Source organism: Pogoniulus pusillus, chromosome 37, assembly GCF_015220805.1.
Source record: "Pogoniulus pusillus isolate bPogPus1 chromosome 37, bPogPus1.pri, whole genome shotgun sequence".
Classification (NCBI taxonomy): domain Eukaryota; kingdom Metazoa; phylum Chordata; class Aves; order Piciformes; family Lybiidae; genus Pogoniulus; species Pogoniulus pusillus.
In genome coordinates, this window is record NC_087300.1 from 479,973 (window position 1) to 500,443 (window position 20,471).

At 57.2% G+C, this 20,471-nt stretch overlaps 1 protein-coding gene across 1 annotated transcript; it reads left to right on the forward strand.

Moving 5' to 3' along the window:
* The first annotated feature begins 635 nt into the window (after positions 1 to 635).
* LOC135190739 (uncharacterized protein SPEM3-like) lies at positions 636 to 20,293 on the forward strand. The gene is made up of 4 exons (XM_064172438.1): positions 636 to 780; positions 7,958 to 9,468; positions 13,694 to 13,753; positions 20,135 to 20,293. Exons 2-4 carry the CDS (start codon positions 8,503 to 8,505, stop codon positions 20,291 to 20,293), a joined length of 1,185 nt encoding a protein of 394 aa, XP_064028508.1. The 5' UTR covers positions 636 to 780; positions 7,958 to 8,502.
* The last annotated feature ends 178 nt before the right edge of the window (positions 20,294 to 20,471 follow it).

The window sequence follows — 20,471 nt, forward strand, 5'->3', positions numbered from 1 at the left end:
CCGCTCAGCTGCAGGTACCCCTGCTTTGGGGGCTGGAGGTGGATGAGAGGCTGGGACCCCTTGCCCTGGCTTGGGGCTTTAGGACAGATTTGTGGCAGGACAGGCAGCCGCTCGGCTCCCGGCCCGGCACTGTCCCTGCCACCTGCCTCCCACCGCCACCTGCCCACCTGCCCCCGGCGCCCCCGGCCCTGGCCCCAGCCCCCAGCCCGCCTGGCCCCGCCCCCCGCAGGTGGGGCTTTCGTCGCGGGGCGTGGGACCATAGAGGCGAGAGGCAACACCAAAGGTGAGCTTTCTGGAGGGGGAGACGGAAGCGACGCAGTCGCCTTTTCTCCAAATCCACAGGGAGGATGTCGCGATATGCCTGTCACAAACTCCGATATCGTTTGTTACAGTGCCGTGGCTACGCTGGTGTCGCGATTCTCCCCTGCCCCTGGAATGTTCACAGAAACTGCCCTAAGGGCATCCCGGCAACTCTTTCCCCTAATGGTACATTCCTCCTTGTTTACTCTCTTTGCGCGGCCGGCTTGGGTGGGGCTCTTTTGCTGCGCCAGTTGCGTACGCAACTGGCGCAGGACGGCTTTGATAGACAGAAGGTGCAGCCAGTAGCGTGGCGATGTGCTTGCGCGGCTGGCCAATGGCGCGGCGGGCCGGCGGCCGGGAGGAGGCTCGGCTCGGCTCGGTCGGGGCAGGGAGGGGGAGCGGCGCAATGGCGGACGGCCGGGCTGGCCCGCCCTGCTGGTAGCGACCGCAGCGGCCCGGAGGGAACGGCTACGGACCGAGGTGAGTCCCAGAGAGCCGAGCGGGCACTCCCCGGGCCTCTCAGGCCACTTTTGCCAGGAGGAGAGAGGCAGAGGTACTGGTGCGGGCCGCTAGGCCCTTGCCAAATAGTGAGCTGTTAGGCCGAGCAGGGCACTGCTTCCTGCCACATAGTGAGCCCCGGGTGCTGTGGGCTCTTGGTGCCCCCCAGGCCGGGGAGGTTCGGGCAGTCTGGCCCTGGGGAGAAGGAAGTGGCTCTATGCCTGAGGTGACGCTTGTCCAGCCCCTCCCAGGGGCTGCAGTCACAGCCTGGGCTGTGTTGTGGGACGATTGGTCTGCCCGGGGGTGGTGAGCAGGGCCCGGGGCCGGGCTCCCTCGGGGCCTGGCCGGTGTCTGCTGTCCCGGGGCCGTTACAGAGGTCTGGCTTAGCGGGGAACGGCTCGGGAAAGCTGGGCAGAAAGGGGTGTGCTGCAAGGTCCCCTCTGTGGGAGAGGCAGTGAGGCTGGGCTGGAGGGAGGGTCCCTCCGCTTCCAGATCGGCTGCAGCCTGTGCTGTGCGGGTTCGCCCTCGGCTTGTGCAGACCTGTGTGTGTGAGCGAGCCCAAGTCCGGGGGGCTGTGAGCTGGCTGCCCCTGTTGGTGCCAGCTGTGCTGGTTGCACTCCTGTGACAGTGACGTCTCCCTCCTGGCCGCTGTGCCCCACGGGCAGCTGCACCCGCGATGCGTGGCACAGCTCTAGGAGCGAGCACAAGGCCCTGGGGTGTTAGCAGTGTGCACCCAGAATGTAAAGGTGCAGGGGTGAGGCAGTGTGGGGGTTGCAGGGTGTTGGGGAACTGCTGTCCCCAGTATTACACCCCAGGGTGCTCTCCGAGGAGGCTTGGGGGGGCGTCATGGGGTAGGGTCAGACACCCTGACCTGGCAGTGAACTGCGACCCACTCGTCTGCCAGGGAGGTCGTTAGGGAATGTCCTGGGGGCTGATCCTCGCTAGCATCTAGACTTGTGTTGGGATTCCTCCTTGAGGGTACAAATAGCCTCTGTCCTGCGGAGAAGGGTAGGAGCTGGCAGCTTCTCCCTGGTAGTTATTACTAATCATAGAGTCATGGAATGCTTTAGGTGGGAAGGGACCTTCAGAGCTCACCCAGGGCAACCCCCTGCACTCGGCGGGGACCCCTGCAACTCGAGCAGCTTGCTCAGAGCCTGACTTGCAGTGGCTCAGGGGTGGGGTGTCTGGGCACCTACCATGTCTCTCGGCAATGTGGGCCAAGTACTTGAGGGTAGTTGACCTTAAGGACCTTCCCTTGGTAGGACTTTTCTTTCCCTGCCCCAAGTTTCCCATTTGGCACAACTCTTTCACTTGCAGTAGTGGCAGCAGCTGCTCACTAGGCACCTCTGCGTGGCTCAGACCAGGGTGGGACTGGATGATGAGTTCAGACCAGCAGTAGGCCTGCTTGATAAGACCCTAGAAACTGCTGGAAGTTGAAGCATTTCAGCACTGCAGATGTTGATGGACCTGAAATTCTATTGCTAATAGCAAGAAAGTGTTTATGAAGGGCAGCAGCTGTAGCCCTGTAACCCTCAGGCTTGCCACGTCCTTCCCAGGGACTGAGGGCTGGAAAGGTTGGCAGTGGAGGCAGTGAGAAGGCAGTGCAGGCAGTGGCTGTGTGTGCTGCCCTGTGGCAGAGCTGTGCTGCATGGGAAGTGCTGAGGTCCCTGCGGGTCACACGAGGAAGGGCAATCTACATTTCCCACCCCTCGTAGCCATCTGCAGAGTCAGCTGCGGCCAAAGGCTGCAGGAGTTTCCAGCGCTGCTGTTGCAACCCTTCTGCTTTGCCCTTTGCTGACCTTGGATGGGTTTTTGCCATGGAAACTGATCCAGAGTTTAATCCAAAACTTGGTTAAACCCAAACCAAAGCCAACCTCTGCCCTCCAAAAACACCAAATGCTGCTGGAGTAACTTTGGCCCTGGAGTGGATTTTCAAGGACAGGCTCCATGCAGGCAGTGGGGTAGAGCAGGTCAGTTCAGCCACTCCAGCCCTTCCCAGCTCTGGGTTTTGGGAGAAGCTGAAGTTTGAGTGAGCAAAGCCTGACCCAAGCCTTCAGGACCTACCTGGTGCCAGTCTCTGCCCAAGCTCCAGTTGGCACTGCTGTGCCCGGGTGGGTTGCTGATGGTGAGGGTCAAACCTGGGACTTCTTTCTTCCAAAGCACTGATCATTGCTAGGTTAAAGCCTCCTGGGATGAGGAGCAGGTTTGCCAGCTCCCTTTTCACCCAGTGGAGGCCTTGCTGTGCTCAGCGAGTGTGGGCTGGGGGAGGATAAGATCCCAAGGGCAAGCTGAGTGTAAACTTCTCCCTAAACAAAGTATTTCCCCTGCCTGCGAAAAGAAGTGTGACGCCTTTTGAGCTCTCAGATGACCCAAATTCCACTCTGCTATTTACAACCCCTCTTCTGGTGGCTCTTGCCTGTCAGATTCCTTCCTTCTCTGCAGAAAAAGCCTTTCCAAGCTGCCTGCTGCTGATCAGGTTATTGCACGGCGACATTACCAGGCCCCTCCTCCCCCTCACCCATCCCACATCCCTGTCTGCAAAAACCAGGGATCCGATGCTGCTGCTGACCTCAGGCCATGACCTCACTGTCCTGCTTCTCACTTCAGCTTCTGCCTGCTCTGTGTTCCTAACAAATATTTCTGGGTTGTGGGGAGGAGGATGCAGGACAAAAATAAGAGGAGAAGCTGTGGTGTGTTTCTGGCTGCTTTTGGTGTCCAAGTCCTGGCTGAAGTGTGTTGGGAGGTGGCTGGGGAAGGGTAGAGGCTGGACCTGAGCTCTGGCGTCTGGAGAGGTCCCTGTGGGGTTTGAGGGGATGAGTCAATGGTGAGGGTCTCTTGAGCAGAGCATAAAACTGGTTCCCTCTGAATAATCACAGAATCATTTCGGTTGTAAAAGCCCTTTGAGGTCACAGAGTCCAGCCACTCCCTAACCCTACCAAGGCTGGTGCTAAGCCGTGGCCCTCAACACCTCCAGGCATGGGGATTCAGCCACTTCCTTAGGGAGCCTGTTCCAGGCTTTGAGAACCCCTTCTGTGAAGAAGTTTCTTCTGACGTCCAACTGAAACCTCCCCTGGTGCCACTCGAGGCCATTTCCTTTTGTCCTGTCACTTGTTCCTTGCGAGCAGAGCCCAACCCCCGCCTGGCTACAGCATCCTGTCAGAGCTGCAGAGAGCAATGAGGCCTCTCTCAGCCTCCTCTTCTCCAGGCTGAACACCCTCAGCTGCTTCTCCCCAGACCCTTCCCCAGCTCTGTTGCACTTCTCTGGACCTGCTCCAGTCCTTCAGTGTCCTCCTTGCAGTGAGGAGCCCACAGCTGACCCCAGGATTTGAGGTGTGGTCTCAGCAGTGCCCCACACCGCGCAGCAGTCCCTGTCCTGGCCCTGCTGGCCACACTGTGGCTGATGCATGCCAGGATGTTGGTGGCCACGCGGGCTGAGGCCGTGGCACAGCAAAGCCAAGCAGTGTGTGTGTGCTGCAGCTCGGGAGGAGGCTGTGAGCAGTGACTCAGTGCTCAGGGCACAGCCTCCCCGATCAGCACCAGCCCAGCTGCCCTGCGCGCTTCGGGTAGATCTCATTCTTCAGGGCTGGGCTACAACGAGTTGGTTTCATTCACCGAGCTTAGATAATGGCCTCGGGTGGGTGGAGGGGTTAAAACTCCAGCGATTGCCTCATCTGCATAGGGTTGGAGCAGCAAATCCTTCTGCTGGCTGCGGTGGTTGTGGCGGGGATAGAACAAAGCAGGCTGCTGGGGTGGATGCTGCCACAGTCAGATTCTTGCCTGTGACAAGCTGCAGCCAGGATTCCAACAAGTGTGAGGCTCAGCTCTAATCCTTCTGGATGGTTGCTCTCTGAGGAGTCAAATCTTTAATAGCTGTGCCCTCAAATTTTTGGGCTCAGGTGACTTAAGAAGTTGAAGGAGTTCTGCTTTGTCTGTTTGATGATGATTTGTAGCCCTTGGTCCTTCAGCTGGGCAAGAGAAGCTGCTCTGTGTCAGGCACAGGGCAGAAAACCAGTGATGGGAAGGGTTGGGAGGGAAGCTCCTCCAGTGCCAACCTCCTGCCATGGGCAGGGGCACCTCCACCAGCCCAGACTGCTCAAGGCCTCATCCAGCCTGGCCTTGAGCACCTCCAGGCAGGGGACATCTGCAGCCTCCCTGGGCAACCTGTGCCAGTGTCTGCCCAGCCTCATTGGGAAGAATTTCTGTTTGACATCCAGGGCTGGATATTGGAAAGGACTGGGGAGGGATTGCTTGCATGCTATGGGTGATATGGAATGGGACACCAGTGCCTGGCAAAAGCTGCTTCTGAGGGTTAAACCACCCAGAACAGTCCAGCTCCTGGCAGGGCAGTGCTGGGCTTGTGTCTTTGGGTAGAGCCTGCAGCAGTGCTGTGTGGAGAGTGCAGGAGGCAAACCCAAGGTGATGCTTTCACTGGAAAAACAAAACCAGGAGCCAGCGAGAGGCAACACTGCCCAGGCTGTCTGCTGGTGGCTGACTGCTTCAGCAGCCCTCTTGCTTCTGATGGCATCTGTAGTAGGCAGTGGTGTGTTGGAGTATTTCTGCTCGCTGTGCAAGGATAAATATTTGTGGGCTGGGGCAGGTTAAGGCTGCTTTAAATATTTTAGGTATTTATAAATGTGGGATTTAAAAAAAGGCATTGGGAAATGCCTTCTGGGTAATAAGCAAATGAGTGCTGAGAGCACAGCCACCCTGGTGACATTTACTTCCTTTGCCTTTCTGCAACTCTGAGTAAAGCCAGAGTGGCTCTGCCTTGTGAGGAGCGGAGGCTGCAAAGGGGCCTCGCTGCCTCCTGCAGCACCTCAGCTTCAGGCCTCGTCTCCATTTACAGAGGAGATTTGTTTTTCCATCTGAAGGGCTGCGGGCAGAGCTGGATGTGAGCTCTGATCACCTGCTGCAGCCTCTGCACCCTTCCTGCCTAATGGGCCTGGGAAATTGCTCCTCTAGATCCGGCCCTAATTCCTGAAATCGCAGTAAAGCTCTCTGGCATTAGAGTGCTGCTGGAGGAGTGCTGGAGTGCAGACACAGCTCCAGTACCTGTCTGCCAGGGGCTTTGGCAGGGAAAATTTAAGGGACCAGGGATCTTAGGCTCTCAGAGATGGCTCTGTGCTGACCTCCCTGTTCCTCCAACACCAGCACATCCCAGACCTCTTTCTGGGGAGACGTGGTGGTTTAAGGAACACTGTGATGCAAGACAGGAGGAAGGGAGATACCAGTCTGGGCACAGTGGGGTTGGAAGGGACCTCTGGGCATCACCCAGTCCAACTCCCCTGCTCCAGCAGGGCACCCACAGCAGCTTGCCCAGGAGCACAGTGCCCAGGGGACATTAGAAGCTCTGCAGAGAAGGAGACTTCACAACCTCTCTGGAGCTTGCTCCAGGCCGCAGCACCCTCAGACCGAAGAATTTTCTCCTTCTGCTCAGGTGGCACCTCCTGGGTTCCAGTTTGTGCCCTCTGTCCTGTCCCTGAGCACCAGTGTCCTGTCCATGGGGAACCTAGACCTGGACCCAGCACTCCCGGAGCTGCAGCAGTTGGTGTTTGTTCTGAAGGGCTTAAACTTCTGCCCCGGAGGCTGTTGGTGCTTGAGGAGCTGTGGGACCGCCAGGCGCTGCTGTCCTGGAGGTGGTGATTCTGCGGCAGCGCTGCTGGGAGTGCAGCATGGGACAGACGAGACACAGAGCAGCGCAGCAGCAATCATCTGTCCTCAGTGCTGCTGTAAAGCAAACCTAACCCCTGGGGTTATTGTTTTGGTGCCTGCTGGAAGTGCTCAGCAAGGAGGGAGCTGCTCCGGTGCGGTCGGATGCAGGCACATAACCTCCTCAGGAGCTGCTCCTCCTGCCTGGGGATGCCTTTGTTTGAACATCTCCTCTATGGAGCAAGGCACACAAGGGATGGGAGATTAAAATCTCAGACCCAGTCCAACCATCAGCCCAACCCCACCATGGCCACCAAACCATTTTCCCAGGTGCCATGGCCACTGGTTTCCTGAGCACCTCCAGGGATGGGGACTCCACCACCTTCCTGGGCAGCCTATGCCAACCACTGACCCCTCTGGCAGCAAAGAAAATGTTTTCATCTCCAACCTAAGCCTGCCCTGGGTCAGTTTAAGGCCATTTCCCCTCCCTCCGTGCCCTGGCAGTGACAGGAGTGCTGCCCTGTGCCCTGCTTTGCTGTCTGGCTGCTCTGCAGCAGGAGCCCCAGCGTGGCTGCTGCTCCTCTGATTTGGTCACTGATGCTGCTGATGGTTCAGAGCAACCTGAGCCTCCATTTGTTCTGCTGATAAAACTGGGCTTATGGCTCTGACCTTTGGTTTGTGAAGCAAAAGCATCACCCGAGGAGTGGAGCTGGTTTCCTGTCATCCCCAGCAGGGTGGGCAGCACTGGGCTGCAGCAAGGCCTTGCTTGTAAGATGCTGAAAATCCCTAGAGAGAGGAAATGTTCGATGGGGAAGAAGGGGGAATGCTCTTCCTCTCAGCAGCACCTTCCTGCCAGGCCTGCAGGTTCATCTCCAGCCACCTTCCCCTTCAGCAGCACTGCAGAGATGATTGTCCCTCTGGACTGGGCACTGCTGAGGCCATACTGCAAATCATGGGGTCAGTTTTGGGCTCCTCACTGCAAGGAGGACATTTGAGGGGCTGGAACAGGTCCAGAAAAGGGCAGCAGAGCTGGGGAAGGGTCTGGATAACAGGGCTGGGGTGGAGCAGCTGAGGGAGCTGGGGAGGTTCAGCCTGGAGAAGAGGAGGCTGAGGGAGACCTCATTGCTCTCTGCAGCTCCCCGAGAGGAGGCTGCAGCCAGGTGGGGGTTGGGCTCTGCTCCTGCGTAACAAGTGGCAACATGAGAGGAAATGTCCTCAAGTTGCACCAGGGGAGGTTTAGGTTGGGCATGAGGAACAATTTGTTCCCCAGAAGGTTTGTCAAGCCCTGGAACAGGCTGTCCAGGGAAGTAGTTGAATCATCATCCCTGAAGGTGTTTAAAAGCCGTGGAGATGCGGTGTTGAGGGACATGGTTTAGTGGTGGCTTGGCAGTGCTGAGTTAATGGCTGGACTGGGTGATCTGGAAGGTCTTTTCCAGCCCAAACGTCTCTGATTCCATCCCAGGCTTTTGTTTCAAACATCCCACACTACCTTTGCTTTGTCCTGGCACAGCCAAGGGTGCGAGAGCCAGAGCTGCGCAGGAGCCAGAGCTGCGCAGGAGCCAGAGCTGCGCAGGAGCCAGAGCTGCGCAGGAGCCAGAGCTGCGCAGGAGCCAGAGCTGCGCAGGAGCCAGAGCTGCCTGAGTCACTGCACAGCTTTGTCAGGCACTGTGGCGATCTCCTGCACTGCGTCCGAGGAGCCTGAGTGTGGGCTTCATGTGTCCTCTCCTCTTTTCACTGGATGCCTTTTGCCTACCTCTGCAGCATCTTTCTCCAGGTGTCTGTGGCTCAGGAGGGTGAGCAACGCTTTGCTCTCAGGCGGCTCCGCGCCGGAGGGCTTGCAGTGGCGTTCAGGGCAGGCTCAGGGCGCAGTCTTCTCTGCCGCTGGGGCCTGTGCATGCATGGGGTGCAAAAGATGAGCTCTGGGAGGGAGGAAAAGCGGCCCTGGGCTGGAGGGCGTTCCCCGACCGCTCCTTAGCTTGGCTGAGCGCCCGCCGGACCCTGCTTGTGTGTGCCGCAGGGGAGGGCACACAGGGACAGACACAGACAGGCACGGACATGCGCCCAGAGAGGGACAGACAGGCGCTCAGGTGCGCTCACACTCACTCGTGCACTCATACTCGCACTCTTGCACTCGCTCTCTCATACACTCACACTCGCTCTCATACACTCACACTCTCACACTCACTCTCTCACACTCACACTCTCACACTCGCTCTCTCATACACTCACACTCGCACTCATACACTCATACACTCACACTCGCTCTCATACACTCACACTTGCTCTCTCATACACTCTCACTCTCACACTCGCTCTCTCATACACTCTCACTCTCACACTCGCTCTCTCATACACTCACACTCGCTCTCTCATACACTCACACTCGCTCTCTCATACACTCACACTCGCTCTCTCATACACTCTCACTCTCACACTCGCTCTCTCATACACTCTCACTCTCACACTCGCGCTCTCATACACTCACACTCGCTCTCATACACTCACACTCTCACACTCGCTCTCTCATACACTCACACTCGCTCTCATACACTCACTCTCACACTCGCTCTCTCACGCTCACACTCTCACACTCGCTCTCTCATACACTCACACTCGCTCTCATACACTCACACTCTCACACTCGCTCTCTCATACACTCACACTCGCTCTCATACACTCACTCTCACACTCGCTCTCATACACTCACACTCTCACACTCGCTCTCTCATACACTCACACTTGCTCTCATACACTCACTCTCACACTCGCTCTCTCACGCTCACACTCTCACACTCGCTCTCTCATACACTCACACTCGCTCTCATACACTCACACTCTCACACTCGCTCTCTCATACACTCACACTCGCTCTCATACACTCACTCTCACACTCGCTCTCTCACACTCACACTCTCACACTCGCTCTCTCACACTCACACTCTCACACTCGTGCTCTCATACACTCACACTCTCACACTCGCTCTCTCACACTCACACTCGCTCTCTCACACACTCACACTCGCTCTCTCACACACTCACACTCGCTCTCTCACACACTCACTCTCGCTCTCTCACACTCTCACACTCGCTCTCTCACACACTCACACTCGCTCTCTCACACACTCACACTCTCACACTCGCTCTCTCACACTCACACTCGCTCTCTCACACTCACACTCTCACACTCGCTCTCTCACACTCTCACACTCGCTCTCTCACACTCACACTCTCACACTCGCTCTCTCACACTCTCACACTCGCTCTCTCACACTCTCACACTCGCTCTCTCACACTCACACTCTCACACTCGCTCTCTCACACTCTCACACTCGCTCTCTCACACTCACACTCTCACACTCGCTCTCTCACACTCACACTCTCACACTCGCTCTCTCACACTCTCACACTCGCTCTCTCACACTCACACTCTCACACTCGCTCTCTCACACTCACACTCTCACACTCGCTCTCTCACACACTCACACTCGCTCTCTCATACACTCACACTCTCACACTCGCTCTCTCACACTCACACTCGCTCTCTCACACACTCACACTCGCTCTCTCACACACTCACTCTCGCTCTCTCACACTCTCACACTCGCTCTCTCACACACTCACACTCGCTCTCTCACACACTCACACTCTCACACTCGCTCTCTCACACACTCACACACTCACACTCGCTCTCTCACACACTCACACACTCACTCTCGCTCTCTCACACTCTCACACTCGCTCTCTCACACACTCTCACACTCGCTCTCTCACACACTCACACACTCACACTCGCTCTCTCACACACTCACTCTCACACTCGCTCTCTCACACACTCACACTCTCACACTCGCTCTCTCACACACTCACACTCTCACACTCGCTCTCTCACACACTCACTCTCACACTCGCTCTCTCATACACTCACACTCGCTCTCTCATACACTCACACTCTCACACTCGCTCTCTGTCACTCACACTCGCCCTCACACTCACTCTCACGGGTCTTGCCTTGCAGCTGCAAAAAAAAAAAGAAACGCAACCGAAAAGCAGCCCAAGCAGGCAAGAAGCAGAGCTGTGCCCACACCCAGATCCTGTTCTTTCACTGCCAGCAGCTGCTGAGCCCAGGCTGTGGTGGAGGAGGGTGCAGAGCTGCAGGCACAGCTTGTGTGCAGCCTTTCCCTCCCGGCTGGGGCAGCCCTGCAGTCGCTGCCTGCCTCCCCGTTGGAGGCGAAATTAAAGCTGCCCATAATGAGCTGAGACAGGACAGCCTTTGGGTGCTAGCGAGAGTTCAGTGTTGGATCAAGGAGGTTACATCTAGGGTCTGGCTTCACATGAGAGGTTTCCATAAAGCAGCTTATTATAGACCTTGTAGTGAGCTTTGATAGAAGGCTCACATCTTCCCCAGCCCTCATGCAGTCTAATCTCTCTGCTCCCAAAAAGATCAGCTCAGTGAAGTGATGCTTCCAGACACCCTGAGAGAATTGTGGATGGGCTACAGCCTGGAGTTTACACAGTACCCCAGCGTGGATGGAAGGGACCTCTGAGCAACATTCAGTCAGGCCTCCCTGTGCCAGCAGAACACCCGCAGCAGCTTGCCCATCAACACAGTGCCCGGGGGGGCTGTAAGCTCTGCAGAGAAGGAGACTTCACAACCTCTCTGGGCAGCCTGCTCCAGGGCTCTGAACCCTCACACCAGTTTCTCCTCCTGCTCAGGTGGCACCTCCTGGGTTCTAGTTTGTGCCCATTGCTCCTTGTCCTGTCCTTGGCACCACTGAGCAGTGTCTGGCCCCAGCCTCTCACCCCCCACCCTTTAGCTCTTGCTGAGCACTGATCAGATCCCCTCTGGGGCTGCTCTTCTGCAGGCTCTCAGCCTTTGCTCCTCACAGAGCTGCTCCAGGCCCCTCAGCAGCTTTGGAGCCTCCCTTGGACTCTCTCCAGCAGTTCCCTGTCTCTTGAACTGGGGACCCCAGAACTGGACCCAGCACTCCAGATGTGGCCTCCCTGGGGCAGAGTGGAGGGGGAGGAGAAGCTCCCTCTGTAGATTACATAAGGTGAGATCACTGCTGGGCTTGGAACATGCAAAATGGAAACAACTACAGCTTGAAAAGACTTTCTCTGTCCCAAGGAGATTATACAGGCATCTGTCACCGCGGCCAAACTGAAACTTGACCCTCTCTGTCAGCCCTGGGGGGCTGAGGGAAGCTGTGGGGCTTTGCTGAGATCTGCCTGGAAGGTTGCTTGGTCCTGCTGGCTGCAGGGATGGAGAAAGTGAGCCCAGGGCTTGTCAGGCTGTTGAGGAAAACCAGAAGACTGCTCACAGCTTCCTGCAGTTCTGCCTGCAAGGCCCCGTGGGCAGCCTGGGGTCCTGTGCTGTGGCCCTGCTCTTGCATGCACAGAAACCAGGGCAGGGCTTCCGTGTGCTCCCCTCGCTAGTGAGGAGCTTTGTAGCTCGGAGCTGGGCCCTTCTCCACCAGCCCAGGTCTCTCAGGGCCTCATCCAGCCTGGCCTGGAACACCTCCAGGCAGAGGACATCCACAGCCCCCCTGGGCAGCCTGTGCCAGTGTCTGCCCAGCCTCCCTGTCCAGAATTTCTTCCTAACCTCCAGTCTCAGTCTGCCCTCTTCCAGGTCCCATCCCTTCCCTCTCATCACTACAAGCTCTTGCAGAAAGTCCCTTCCTGATCCAAAAAGCACCTTGGGGACCTTCACCTTCGTTCACATCCCTCTCCTCTGGGGGTCTGTTTTCCCCCTCCCACGACACAACCCCCTGTGTTATTTTGACTTCTTAGGCCCCTGTTCTTGAGCCCCTCTGGTTCCCATGCTGGTGGCTGCTCCCTGTGTTTTTGGGGACACAGATCCCAGCAGACAGGAGGCTCTCAGGGAGTCAGGGCCTTTTTTTTTTGTTATCTTCTCCCCGTGTCAGAGGTTAACTTAAAATATTAATGCAGCAAAGATTCATTTAAGATACTAAAAGTGTTGGGGCCAGAATACATGTACATATTGTAATTACTTCCTTTTTCTTACAATTAAAGTAATTGGATTATATTTAATGAGCTATTTACATTTAATAATTAAGAAAAGACTTATCTTTGCAGTATTCCCCAAGTGCAGCAGAGGGTGGGGGCACTCCGAGCTCTGATATAATTATCTAGGCGTGAGCTGAAACCGAAAGAGCAGCAGAGCTGTGGAGAAAACATTTGGAACTGGTTTGTGCCTACCCTGCCTCCGTCGGCACAGCCTCCTGCGTGCGCTGGCGAGGGCGGCGCAGCCTCGCCCGCCCGTGAACACCTCCGGCCCTGGGGAGGGAGGCGCAGGAGGGCACAGCCCTCTCCCCCTGGCGATTCCCCGGCGCTGCTCTGGAGCGCGAACCTGCTGCCGGGTGGGAGAGCCAGAGCCTGGAGGTCTTTGTCGCTGCTCCCGGGCGGCACCAGCCCTGCCTCTCGCAGTCCTGCAACCGGGGAGCCACGGAACGGCCTCCAGAGGCCCCCGAGTCCAGCCCTGCCGCGGCAGGCTCACACTGGCAGGGAGGGCTCCTCAAGCTGGACCCCTGCCGGCTGGGTTTGGGGGCAGAGTGGCAGCCCTGGCTTAGTGGACATCTCTCTGGGGTCACTGAGTGGTAACCCGGGGGTGGTTGTTACTGCTCGTGGGACCTTCTCCTGGGGCAGGACTTGGCTCCTCGAGTAGTCTTGGTGACTTTAGACAGCACTTCAGGCTCAGACCTGGCGGTGCTGAAGTCCTGCTGCCAAGAGTCTGAAACCTGCCTACTGACTGCATCTCTCCCCACATGCTCCTGAAATAGCTGAGAACCTCTAGTGAGTTCTCTGGGGTCCTTTAGCTTGGAGAAAAGAAAGCTTCTGGTTCTCCACCCGTCGGGCTTGGAGCCAGGTGGGAGTTGGTCTCTTCTCCCTAGTAACAAGTGATAGGATGAGGAAATGGCCTTTGGTTGCCCCGGGGGAGGTTTAGGTTGGCCATGAGGAACAATTTCTTCCCAGGCTGCTCAGGGCAGTGCTGCAGTCGCCGTGCTGGAGGGAGTCTCAAAAGCCGTGGAGCTGTGGTGCTGAGGGCTGTGGGCTGGTGGTGTCCTGGCAGTGCTGGGTTCGTGGCTGGGCTGGATGAGCTGGAAGGTCTCTTCCAGCGCAGGGACTCCGTGGCACTGTTACCTGGGGGCTCTGTGCTGTCACTGCTGTCCTTGCTCAGCTTATTCCTGCCTTTCACAGGCTCTGCTCCTGTGCTGCTTCTGTTTCCTAGGAAGCAGCAGAGCTGCTGGCGCCGGAGGAGCCTCTGCCTCTCCTGGTGGAGATCCTCACGGCAAGCACCTTGAAGCCTCTCTGGTTTGGAGCTTTAATTCCTATTTAATCAATAGTTCTGTATTCTGAGAACCAAATCCCTGTGCCAGCTCTCTTTAATTGAGCTGAGCTGCTGCTGCCTTTCTGCTGTCACAGCTCTGCTCGCTTCTGCCGAGCGGCAGTGGTTGTGCTGCATCCTGGGCAGGCGCCGGTGGAACACTGAGTGACCTTCTTTGTTTGACTTGTTCTTCTGCTAAGCGAGTGGAAACATTAATTAGGGCCACGGCGTGGGGGTGAGCGAGGGAAAAAATCGCCCAGGTCAAAGTGCCAGGGGTGCTTGTGCTGCGGCAGGGGCGGAGGATCTGGATGTTCCTTCTGAGTGCCGCCCCCAGCCTGCCACCCCCAGCCTGGCTTCTGCCAGCAGCTTCCAAGCAGTCCCTCTCCAGGAGAGCAGCCTGGCATTTATTCCTGCAAGATCCTCTTCAGTAAAGCTGATAACAAAAGTTTAAAAGGAAGAGCCAAATTTTCAGTCACACCTGTGCAATCCCCTCGAGGGCAGTAAATGATGATGATAATGCATGAGCCAGACACACACAAAATCAAAAACCACCCAGAAAATGGCTTTTGGAGCCTCCTTTGCATTTTTCAGAGCCAGCAGACTGGAGGGGGGTTGGAAAATGCCAGAAGAGGAAGCGAGCAGGGTGGGTTTGCTGCAGGAATGGGGGGGGGCTGCCTCTCTGTGCTCTCAAGGACTCCCCAGCATGCTGCAGGAGCAGGGATGAGGCTGCCTGGTGGCAGAGCATGGCTGTGGAAGTGCCCAGCATGGCTCTGCTCTGCACTGCTGCCAAAGCAGCTCTTGCAGAATGCAGCAGGAGGCTGTCAGCTCAGTTCTCCGGTCAGCTCTTGGCACTCAGAGGGGTTACCCTGGGACCTCTCTTCTCCTGGTGGTGGAGCTAGGTGAACACAGCCTTGCCCTTTCCGTCTTTAGAAGGAAGAGCCAAGTTCAGTCAGACCAGCAGAGTGCTGTGTCCAGTTCTGGGGCACTCAGCACAAGAGGGACATGGACCTGATGAAAAGGGTCCAGTCCAGAGGAGGCCACAAAGATGACCAGAGGCTGGAGCACCTCTGCTACAAAGGCTGAGAGCTGGGGGTGTTCAGCCTGGAGAGGAGAAGGCTCAGGGGAGACCTTGGAGCAGCCTTCCAGTGCCTAAAGGGGCTACAGGAGAACTGGGGAAGGACTTTTGACAAGGGCTGAGAGTGCCAGGACAAGGGACAATGGCTCTGAGCTGGAGCAGGGTGGCTGTAGGCTGGATGCTAGGAGGAAATTCTTTACTCTGAGGGTGCTGGAATGCTGGAAGAGGTTGCTCAGGGAGCAGCCCTGGAGACATACGGGGTCAGGCTTGGGGCGTTCTGAGCTACCTGCTCTAGTTGGGGATGTCCCTGCTGGCTGCAGGGTTGGACAAGATGACCTCCTGAGGGCCCTTCCAACCCAAACTGTTCTGTGACACTGATCTTGACCACTGGCAGGAGGCTGGGGGGGTATTTGCCCCGGTGCCTGGGGGAGTTACCCATTCATATCCCCCGAGTCTTTTGGGGAGAATGAGCCCTCTGTGAGAGGAAGCAGCGCTGCAGCTGCCCTTCACTGCCACCTCCTGCTCAGCTGCTGGCAGCCTGGGCCCTTGGTGACAAATGAGCCCTGACATGCTGCTGGGGCCTGAGTGCCGGCTGCAGCTGGCAGCATGGAGCAGTGTGGGGCAGCTCACAGACTGTGCTCTGCAGTGGTACTGCAGTGTGGGGCAGCACATGGGCTGTGCTCTGCAGTGGCACTGCAGTGTGGGGCAGCTCATGGACTGTGCTCTGCAGTGGCACTGCAGTGTGGGGCAGCACATGGGCTGTGCTCTGCAGTGGCACTGCAGTGTGGGGCAGCACATGGGCTGTGCTCTGCAGGGGCACTGCAGTGTGAGGCAGCACATGGGCTGTGCTCTGCAGTGCACTGCAGTGTGGGGCAGCACATGGGCTGTGCTCTGCAGTGCACTGCAGTGTGGGGCAGCACATGGATTGTGCTCTGCATTGGAACTGCAGTGTGGGGCAGCTCATGGACTGTGCTCTGCAGTGCACTGCCTGCTGCTCAGCTGCAGCACTGGTTGCTGGGGCTCCAAGCACAGAACTGGAGCATTTCTGATTGCTGCATCCCACTTGCCTGTGGCTCACTGTGGGCCTGGCTGCAGCCCTGAGCCTTCTGCCGGCTTCATTTTCCCTTCTTCCCCCCCAGCTCCCTCTGTGTGTGGCTGCTGCTTCCCTTTCTGCCTGCCTTTTGGGGTTACATAAAAGCCAGTCTCCTTCTGGCCATTACAGCTACATGGGGGAGCAGTTACTGCTGCGAGGAGCTGGAGCTGTGCAGTGCAGTTGTCACAGGCATCAGAGGGAACAGTCAGGCTGTGCTGGCAAGCTCCGGAGTTAAGTCTCATTTCACACTGATGGGAATTTCAGATCTGATTATCTCCTTTCTCCCTCATTCCCAAACCTGCTGGTGTGTCTAATCCCCCAACGGGCACTCCAAAAGGCTGCTCTCCAAGGCTCTGAGCCGAAGGCTTCATCTCCTTGGCTGGTTTGTGGCCAGTCAGAGGATTTGGGGAGCCCTGCTGGGGGCAGAGTGATTGGTCACCCCAAGCGTGCTTGGATATCAAGCCTCTTTCCCCTCCCCCTTCCCAAACCACCTCTACCCTTCGGTGCTTTGTGCTCCAGCAGGCGCTGCCAGATACTCTGGCTGCTGGGGGCAGTTTCTTTGCCCATGCTCTGAGGTTGTGTCACACGGAGTGGGGAATTACCCAGGTGACTCCCACTAGTGCCAGGCTAACTGTCAGGTACCAGTGAGCAGGACCTTGCCAGGGCTATGGAAATGAGGGTAAGCTCAGCTTCGGGGCTTTTGTCATGCTCTGTAAAGCTTTGCTGGGCTGCTGCGGGGCTGTGGAGCGGGGTTGGGGCTTCCACAGTGCCTCTGTAAGCATTTCGGGGTTGGGGCTTCCACAGTGCCTCTGTAAGCATTTCGGGAGAGGGGAAACGAGGAATTCTGGCAATGCCCGGCTGGAGGTGGGGCAGGCAAGGGGAAAAGAGCTGCAGGGCAAAGCTGGGCTGTTGAGATGGTTTAGATTTTAGTCACTGCTGCCATAAGAGGGCTTGAAGCCTTCTCTGAGTCAAGCTGTGACTTGGAGGCTGGAAGAAGTGCTTGCTGTGAGCAGGTAGGAACCTTCTGATTGACCTGGGAGAGCAAAATCCTGTGCTAGCAGGACAGAAACACTTCCCTCTTGTGAGGAAGCTGTGAGGTGTGGTGGCTGGGAGGGTGAGTGGAATGGCCATGGGTGCAGCAGCCCTTGTGCAGCTGCCGTGTGAGAGGCTTCAGCATTGCCGTGTCCCTGCGACTCCTCCAGGCTGCAGGGAGCCCTTCCCTGCTCTCGGCTCGCCCTCTGCTCCAGCTTGCTGCCCTGTTTTGTTCCCACATTCAGCAGGAATCTGCTGCAGGCAGAGTTCTGTTTCCTAGAGGCAGTCTCCTTTTATCCCTCCCTCTCTCCTCCCATTCCACTGGACTTTGGGGCAGGTCTGTGCCCACATCCCACCCTTCCAGCCCCTTAAAACTGGCAGATGCTCCCCAAACAGCACTACTGAGGCTAATCTAACCTTCAGCATTAAGGAGGTGGAACTCTTTGCCCGGAAGAGAAGGATGGTTTGGGGCCTCACAATTGATTGAGCTCCCTTCTGAATAGCAGGATTTAGTCCTAAGGTCTGTGTGGTGGCTACATGACAGTGACTGATGCCCGGTGCCCAGCCCGGCTGGCTGGAGTGGGAAACTGCTGTGCTGTCATGCCCTGACCGCCACGAGTAAAGCAGCTCTGGATGCCCCTTGCTGGTCCCATGCGGCCAATCGGCTCCTTAATGACTCTGCTAAAGAATAAAGGAGCTTCCTGGAAAGGTTTTTTAGGTCTTGTCCCTTCCTTGATTCCTTTCTTGCCTCTTCTCCCTGCCCCCAGCTCTGTGCCTTGTGCTGTCGCCGATGTTTCACTTCCTCCTCCCTCTGCTCTCACACCTTGTCCCTTCCCCACGCTTGATTCTCTGCCCCTCCTGACTGCTGCTTCCCAAAGACATCACTTATTTTCCAATCCAGACTATTAATCTTTGTCCCACCTCCTCGTGAGGCATGAAGGTTTTACAGGAGCCCATTAGCTGTTATCTCTGAGCCTGCCCTCCCAAGCCTTCTTGGCAAAACAAGGTCTCACAGCGAGCCGAGGACATCCACTGCCCTTTCTGCTGGTGCTGGCACCAGGCTCTGCTCGGCGCTCCCAGATTTCCTATCTCTCTGCCTCCACCCTTCAAACACAGCAGCAGCCTCGCAGCTCCTTGTCCTTCTGCTCACAGGGGAGGAAATTCTGCTTCAAAACCCCTCCTGGCCCAGAGGCTGCTGGCACAGCAGCAGAGTGGCTGCCCACAGCCCGTGCTGCCCTCCCCACCTGGCTCCTCAGGGTCAATCCCTCCTTGCAGCTGGGCTGCTGCTGGCTGGCTCCTGCCTGCACTGAGGAGGGACAAAGAGGAACAAGGAGGGACAGAGGCTGTGGGAGCAGTCAGGGGGGTGAAGTCAGGAGGGTTCTGCAGTGGAGTGTGGCAGGCTGTGCTGGCAGGGGGGGGGGTGGCTGCTGGCATGAGCCAGGCTGTGGAGCGAGTGTTTTGCTTTGCCCTTATCTGCTGCCTTGCACCAGTGCAGATCCACACCAGAGGGCTGCTGGCCCCCTGCTCTGCTCCTGCCCGAACAAAGGCAACTTCCCCACTGCTCCTCCTTTTATTTTCAAAACATGGAGGCAAACACTCCAGGGAAGGGCTGTGCATGGGCAACCCTTGAGCCTTTGTTTGTCCGTGGGTGTTTGGGGCACTGCTCCATTTTCTGCCCGGTTCTGTCCATGCTTGCAGAGATTGGTGCCACCTGCACCTCTCTAGCCTGGCACGCCCAGCACCCTTGGGGAGTTTTGTCTCTTTTCATACCTACAGGCTTGCAGCTCTTTCCCCTTACAGCCTTATTTCCCCTCTTGCTGCTTCCCTTCTGTCTGTCCTGCTGCTGGGAGGTTTCCAGGCTGGCTTTGGTGCCTAGGCTGTGCCCACCCTGGCTCTGCATACCCCACTGCCTGTGCTCCCTGGCTGAGCCCCGGGGACGCTCGGGCGAGAGGCTGGATGCAGGCAGCCTGCAAATGCTGCCTTGTTTATGAGAGCTGCTTGGTGCTGGTGCAGACTGCAGTCTGGGGGGAGCTGGGCAAGTTTGTCTGGCAGCAAGCACCGAAGCTGACAAAAGGCTGTAAGGCTGGGGCTGCAGTCATGGAACGTGGGGTGCTGAGAGGCCAAAGGCAGAGTCCTGCCTCGGCTCACCTTGAGCTGTGAGCATCCCAGCAGCTCCCCGTGGCCGCTGCGGTGCCTGGGCCCAGTGAAGAGCAGCTGCAGCCCTTGGGGGGCCTCTGCTTGTGCTCCTTTGGGTGCAGATCTCCCTGCCCCTCCAGCACCCTTCCAGGATGTGCTGCCCTCTTCGAGGTGCAGCGTTTGGGAAAGCTCTTTCCCGGCACCCGGACAGGCAGATGGAATTCCTGGCGGAGTGGCAACCTGCAGCTGCTGGTCTGGGAGATGTCCTCTGGCCCTGGTCTGCCGCAGCTCTCAAACTGCTCTGCCTTAATGGTCAGCTTCAGCAGTTCTGAGATCTGGCTGCTGAGGTAATTAGGAGGGATAATGCCCACTTCTTCCTCTTAACACCCTGATAGAAAAGCATCCAGGAAGGACTCCTGGACCTCAAAGATAAGCTGCCAGCTGCCACAGAGACTGTCAAAGGGTGGCTCAAAGTCAAGAGCCGGCAGCTGATGTGGCTGGCTGTGGTTGTGCCGGGCACAGGAAGCCACCTTCCCCAGCTCTTGGCTTCCTGGTTTATTTTTACACCCTGCCCCAGCAGATCAGCAGTGCCTCTCACATGGGAGCTGCCTGCTTCTCCTGGGCTCTTCCTCAGCTGACCTAGAAAAGTGATTCTCTCCCCTTCTAAATTAATCAAGAAGTTGGGCTGTGTTTGCTTGCACTTAGCCAGAGACATTTCGGGCCTGTGTCGAGCTCCTCCTCCTGCTTACCTGGGTCTGCTCCTCTCTGCTGGAGCTGAGTGAAGCTGTTTGTGGCTCAACCTTTCAGCCTGTTGCCAAAAGGGATTTTGTCAGTGGAAGGCACTGACCTGCACTCGAGAGAGCTTTCCCCCCACAGCTTTGGGACACTTCGGGCTTGATGCTGCTTTTTCTGCCTCTATTCGTTCTCAGGAGCTGGGAGCTTGTCCTGCCTGGTGCACAGCCACTCCTGATTGCTGTCTGAGCACACTCTGCTCCCGCATCCTGAGCAGAGCTCCCTCAACATTCAGCTGCTGCGGCAGGAAAACAATGGTCCAAGTGTAAACCTGGCCCCGGGGGATTTCCCAAGGGAAGAGGAGTGCAGCCTGCAGGATAAGGAACAGTCACCAGAAAGTTTCCTGGTCAGCTGCAAGCCCTTCCTGTTGTTCTAGGAGGGCCCTGCCGTGCTGCAGCAGGCACCAGGCAGGCTGGGTGCAGGGAGAAGCTTCCTTGGTTGTTCTCTCAGCATCTCTGCGAGATCACTGCCGGCAGGTGTGGGGCGGTGCTGAGGAGAGCTTGCGAGGCTCAGCACAGAGGCAGGAGCCTGGTGGGCAGGAGGGGCGGCAGGAG

Bases quoted from the DNA above. Each gene is read 5' to 3' on its own strand.
- LOC135190739 (XM_064172438.1), top strand. From the start codon at position 8,503: ATGCGCCCAGAGAGGGACAGACAGGCGCTCAGGTGCGCTCACACTCAC. The intron at 9,469-13,693 runs GCTCTCTCACAC...TCTGTTTCCTAG, and splicing joins TCTCTCACACACTCACACTC to GAAGCAGCAGAGCTGCTGGC. The intron at 13,754-20,134 runs GCAAGCACCTTG...CATCCTGAGCAG, and splicing joins TCCTGGTGGAGATCCTCACG to AGCTCCCTCAACATTCAGCT.